Below are 6,000 nucleotides of genomic sequence, written 5' to 3'. Positions count from 1 at the left end.
TTCTCCTGTGTAGCTGGAATTACAGGTGTGTGTCACCACACCTGGCTAATTTTTGTATTTGTAATAGAGACAAGGTTTTGCCATATTGGCCAGGCTGGTCTTGAACTCCTGACTTCAGTGATCTGCCTGCCTCGGCTTCCCAAAGTGCCGGGATTACAGGTGTGAGCCACCGCACCCGGCCAGAATTTTTAAAATTCATTTTTTTCCAGGTGGTTTATTGCAAGTGTTTGGAAATAAAATTGTGTTGTACATTGATCTTGTGTCCTACAACATGTTGAACTCATCTGGTCTCACTTTTATCAGATCCCGTTTAAAATTCTGAGTGGGCACGAGCACGCTGTGAGCACTTGCCACTTCTGTGTGGATGACACAAAGCTCCTCAGTGGCTCCTATGACTGCACCGTGAAGATGTGGGTAGGTGGCCCGTGGTTAGGTGCTCCTGGAGCCAAAACGTCTCCTAAACTTAGGTACCTCCTATGTCGAGTTCCTCAGCCCTGAACTCGCAGGCACTGTGGGTCCATGTTTGCATGTCTTCTGAGCAAAGTACCAGAAGAAAGGGGAGGTGAGGGCCCAGCCTGGGTGAAGTTAGGGTGGCTGCTGCCAGCCTGTGGACCTGGAAACAGTGGGAATGGGATGGAGACCTTTGGACTGAGAGCACTGAACCCATTTTTTTTTTTTTTTTTTTTTTGAGATGGAGTTTTGCTCTTGTTGACCGGGCTGGAGTACAATGGCGTGATCTCAGTTCACTGCAACCTCCACTTCCCGGTTTCAAGTGATTCTCCCGCCTCAGCCTCCTGAGTAGCTGGGACTACAGGTGTGCGTTGCTACTCCTGACTAATTTTGTATTTTTAGTAGAGACAGAGTTTCACCATGTTAGCCAGGCTGGTCTTGAACTTCTGACTTCAGACGATCCACCTGCTTCAGCCTCCCGAAGTGCTGGGATGACAGGTGTGAACCACCATGCCCGGTCCCCATACCTTTTTTCTTTTCTTTTTTTTTTTTTTTTTTTTTTGAGATGGAGTCTTGCTCTGTTGCCCAGGCTGGAGAACAATGGCAGGATCTCAACTCACTGCAATCTCCATCTTTAGGTTCAAGTGATTCTCCTGCCTCAGCCTCCCTCGTAGCTGGGACTACAGAGGCATGCCACCACACCCAGCTAATTTTATTGTATTTTATTTTTAGTAGAGATGGGGCTTCATTATGTTGGCCAGGCTGGTCTCAAACTCCTGGCCTCAAGTGATCTGCCTGCTTCCACCTCCCAAATTGTTGGGATTACAGGCGTGAGCCACTGCACCCGGACACGCCACCCACACCTTTTTTAGAGAATGGATGTCCCAGCTGTGTTGGGGCCCAGGATGTCATTTCTCTCCTGGTTTTAGTCCAGGAGGTCAAGGGTTCAGTGAGACATGTTCTTGCCACTGCACTTCAGCCTGGGTGACAGAGCAAGACCCTGTCTCCAAAAAAAAAAAAAAAAAAAGATTTGGCAGTTTTTCTCATATTATCACAAAGGTGATATGCTTTTATTACAGGAAACATATGAAAACACAGAAAGGAAAAAGCTCATCTTTCCATGACCCTAGAGTTAATTGCTGTGAAAATGTTGGCATGTGTGTTTTTTTCTTGTCCACGTACGTCTGCATACATTTAAGAAATTGGGACTGTACATAAATACTGAATATGTACCCACCATAAACTTAGATGCCAAATATTGTCACATCTCTTTCATTTTCCAACTATTTATTAGCCCCCCTTTCCCTCATTCATTTGAAGTCTAACCAGTATTTCCCCCTTAAATTGTCTGGGTCCAGAGGGGTGGGGTCCTTCTTCCAAATGCCCAGTGTGGAGGGAGTGGGCCCACCCGTGCACAGCTGTTCCTGCTCTCAGCTACGTGGTGTCACTGTCAAGTCTAAAGCTACATCGCCCCGCGGACACTGATCCATTCCAGTGCACTGCCCTGAGCTGGCCCTGGGCCCGCCCAGAGTGCGTGCATGGGCCTCGGTCCCACACCCCAAGACGATCACTTTCTTCCTCTCTCTCTTGTTCTTTCTTTCTTTCTCTTTCTTTTTCTTCTTTTTTTCTTCTTTCTTTCTTTCCTTTCTTTTCTTTCTCTCTCTCTCTCTTTTTCTTTCTTTCCTTTCTTTCCTTCCTCCCTTCCTCCTTTCTCTCTCTCTTTTCTTTACTTCCTCCCTCCCTCCGTTTTTCTGGACAGCGTCTCGCTCTCTTGCCCAGGCTGGAGTGCAGTGGCACGATCTCGGCTCACTGCTGCCTCCATCTCTGGGGTTCAAGTGATTCTCCTGCCTCAGCCTCCTGAATAGCTGGGACTATAGGCACCTGCTACCGTGCCCAGCTAATTTTTGTATTTTTTTTTTTTTTGAGACGGAGTCTTGTTCTGTCACCCAGGCTGGAGTGCAGTGGCTCGGTCTCAGCTCACTGCAACCTCTGCCTCCTGGGTTCAAGCAATTCTCCTATCTCAGCCTCCTGAGTAGCTGGAACTACAGGTGTGAGCCACCACACCTGGCTAATTTTTTGTAGTTTTAGTAGAGACTGAGTTTCACTATATTGGCCAGGCTTGTTTTGAACTCCTGACCTTAGGCGATCCACCCACCTGAGCCTCCCAAAGTGCTGGGATTACAGGTGTGAGCCACCGCACCTGGCCTGGAACATATTGCTAGATTCTGCACAGCCTTTTTGGCCAGTAGGAAAGGAAAGCATGATATGTTTGCAGCTCTGTCCCCAGCATGGCTATGTCCCCAGAATGCTCTGTCCCCAGCATTCCACCTGGTGTCTGTGGAATTGTGGGGGAGTTTCCCATGGATGCTGTGAGTGGCAAGGGTGTCCATCCCACTCAGGGGACATGTTGCAAAGTCCTTTCATCTTTCAGAGCTGAGTGAGAGTCCCAGGACCATATAGTTCTCGGATTTTGCTACCAGAGACAAGCTAAGGGCTAATGTTGACCTCGATTTACGACTTCAGTGAACACAGCAGTGACCACCCTCTCCCCCTCTCTCCCATTGATTTGAGGATGCGGTGGATGGTTCTGTGGTTCGCGATTTTGAGCCCAGGCCCAAAGCTCCTGTTGTAGAGTGCAGCGTCACAGCCGACAACAGCAGGTGACTTTTCGCTCATCTTACACTGGGAAGAGGGAGGGTGAGCAGGCAGGCCACATATAGGCATGCCTGTGACGTTTCTGTTTTAAGTCATAGACATGGGGTCCCACCCTGTGGTCTAAGCTGGTCTTGAACCTGTGGCCTCAAGCAATTCTCCTCCTGCCTTGGCATCCCAAAGTGTTGGCATTACAGGCATAAGCCGCCACTCCTGGGCTTTTTTAATTTTAATATTTTATTTAGACAGGGTCTTGCTCTATTGCCCAGGTTGGAATGTGGTGGTGCAAACACAGCTCACTGCAGCCTCAAACTCCTGGGCTCAGTGATCCTCCTGCCTCACCCTCCTGAGTAGTTGGGATTGCAGGTGTACACCACCATACCTGGCTAATTTTTGTAGAGACAGGATTTTGCCACATTGTCCAGGCTGGTCTCAAACTCCTGGGCTCAAACAGTCCTGCCTTGGCCTCCCAAAGTGCTGGGATTACAGGCGTGAGACACTGTGCCTGGCCTGTTTTGTTTTTGAGATAGGATCTTGCTTTGTCACCCAGGCTGGAGTGCAGTGGTGCAATCATAGCTCACTGCAGCCTCCAACTCCAGAGCTCAAACGATTCTCCTGCCTTGGCCTCCCAAATGCTGTGACTGTAGGCATGAGCCACCACCCCCACCAGGAATTTGTTTTAAAATTGATTTACATTAACCCTGAACAGCAGCTATAAATTAGTTAGTAGAAAACTGGTATGAGAATGTAAGTTTCATGGGAATTTATCTTTTTTTTTTTTTTTTTTTTTAAGATGGAGTTCCGCTGTGTTGCCCAGGCTAGAGTGCAGTGGTGCAATCTTGGCTCACTGAAAACTCCACCTCCTGAGTTCAAGTGATTCTCCTGCCTCAGCCTCCTGGGTAGCTGGGACTACAGGTGCACACCACCAAGCCTTGCTAATTTTTGTATTTTTAGTAGAGAAAGGGTTTCACCATGTTGGCTAGGCTGTTCTTGAACTCCTGACTGTAGGTGATCCACCTGCCTTGGCCTGCCAAAGTACTGGGATTACAGGCATGAGTCACCATGCCCGCCTGGGAATTTGTCTTATATAGAGGACAAACTTTCCATACAGGAACATGCCATGTAAGAAGATAAGGATACATTTATGTTTTTTGTACAAGAAAACATTTCAGAACAAAATAAGTAGTCTCTTGAACTATATTCCTGTGAAAAGACAGATATGTGAGCAGAAAATGATTGATTTTTCTGGGTGTAGAGATCCCTTTAGAAGAGGAAAACAGTTGGGAGGCTGAGGCGGGTGGATCACCTGCGGTCAGGAGTTTGAGATCAGCCTGATCAACAAGGAGAAACCCCGTCTCCACTAAAAATACAAATTTAGCTGGGCGTGGTAGCACATGTAATCTCAGCTACATATGAGGCTGAGGCAGGAGAACTGCTTGAACCCAGGAGGCAGAGGATGCAGTGAACTGAGATTGCACCATTGCACTCCAGGCTGGGCAACAAGAGTGAAACTCTGTCTCAAAAAAAAAAAAAAAAAAAAAAAAAAAAAAAGAAGAGGAAAATAGAAGAAATAATACTTTGAAAATCGTTGATACAAAGGAGCATGTGTGGGTGGCTGAAGAGTAAGGGCATGACGATGCTGTGGTTCCTCGTGTGTTAGGTTCTATATTTTCTTTTTCTTTTTTTTTGAGATAGTGTCTCTGCTGCCCACACTGGAGTGCAGTGGTACGATCTCGGCTCACTATAACCTCCGCCTCCCGGTTTAAGAGATTCTTGTGCCTTGGCCTCCCAAGTAGCTGGGATTACAGGTACCCATTACCATGCCTGCCTAATTTTTGTTATTTTTAGTAGAGATGGGGTTTCACCATGTTGGCCAGGCTGGTCTCGAACTCCTGACTTCAGGTGTTCTGCCCACCTCAGCCTCCCAAAGTGCTGGAATTACCCAGGTGTGAGCCATTGTGCTCTACTGGTTCTCTCTCGTTTCAATGAGAACCAAATGGTCCCTAGGGTGGGTGATGGAACGGTCTTTTAAAGATGATTGTTTTATTTGTAATCTTGGCCCTAAATTAGAAAAAGGAAAAAAGTTTTCATAGAAGTCACAGGCAGGCCAGTGGTGGTGGCTCATTCTTGTAATCCCAGTGCTTTGGTGGGGCTGAGGTGAGGCGGCACTTGAGGCCAGGAGTTTGAGACCAGCCTGGGCTATATAGTAAGACTCTGTCTCTAAAAAAAAAGAAAAAAAATAGTCGGCTATGATGATGAGTGCCCATAGTCCCAGCTACTTGGAAGGCTGAGGCAGGAGGATCACTTGAGCCCAGAAGCTCAGGGTTGCATCACTGGACTGCAGCCTGGATGACAGAGGGACACCCTGTCTCAAAAAAGAAAAGGAAAGGAGGGGAGGGAAGGGGACGGGAGGAGAGGATGGTAAGGACCACAGTACTAATTGTCTCTGTTGTAAAGAATCAGTGTTTATCTGGTCGGGTGTGGTGGCTCACACCTGTAATCCTAGCACTTTGGGAGGCCGAGGCAGGTGAATCACTCGAGGTCAGTAGTTTGAGAACAGCCTAGCCAACATGGCGAAACCCCATCTCTACTAAAAATACAAAAATTAGCTGAAAGTTGTGGCAGGCTCCTGTAATCCCGGCTACTGAGGAGGCTGAGGCAGGAGGATCACTTGAACTTGGGAGGTGGAGGTTGCAGTGAGCTGGGATCACACCATTGCATTCTAGCCTGGGCGACGGAGGGATGTCAAACTCTTAAAAAAAAAAAAAAGAAAAGAAAAGAAAGAAAAAAGAACCAATGTTTGTCATTTTATTTTCAGAGTCATTGCTGCCTCCCATGATAAGACAGTGAGGGCCTGGGACCTGGAGACAGGGAAGCTGTTGGTATGTATGCCTGCCC

At 47.5% G+C, this 6,000-nt stretch overlaps 1 protein-coding gene across 1 annotated transcript in view; it reads left to right on the top strand.

The window, feature by feature from the left end:
• WDR88 (WD repeat domain 88) overlaps positions 1-6,000 on the top strand; it is a 32,305-nt gene that overhangs the window by 5,955 nt on the left and 20,350 nt on the right. The window contains exons 2-4 of the mRNA XM_032249135.1: positions 304-414; positions 3,022-3,110; positions 5,921-5,984. Of these exons, the coding sequence (XP_032105026.1) occupies positions 304-414; positions 3,022-3,110; positions 5,921-5,984 (264 nt within the window). The remainder of the gene's footprint in view (positions 1-303; positions 415-3,021; positions 3,111-5,920; positions 5,985-6,000) is intronic.

The sequence above is a fragment of the Sapajus apella genome, unplaced genomic scaffold (genome assembly GCF_009761245.1).
Source record: "Sapajus apella isolate SASKATOON/1434 unplaced genomic scaffold, GSC_monkey_1.0 scaffold68, whole genome shotgun sequence".
Taxonomy (NCBI): Eukaryota; Metazoa; Chordata; class Mammalia; order Primates; family Cebidae; genus Sapajus; species Sapajus apella.
The sequence above is the reverse complement of the archived record's forward strand: the minus strand, read 5'-3'. Positions and strand labels throughout refer to the sequence as shown.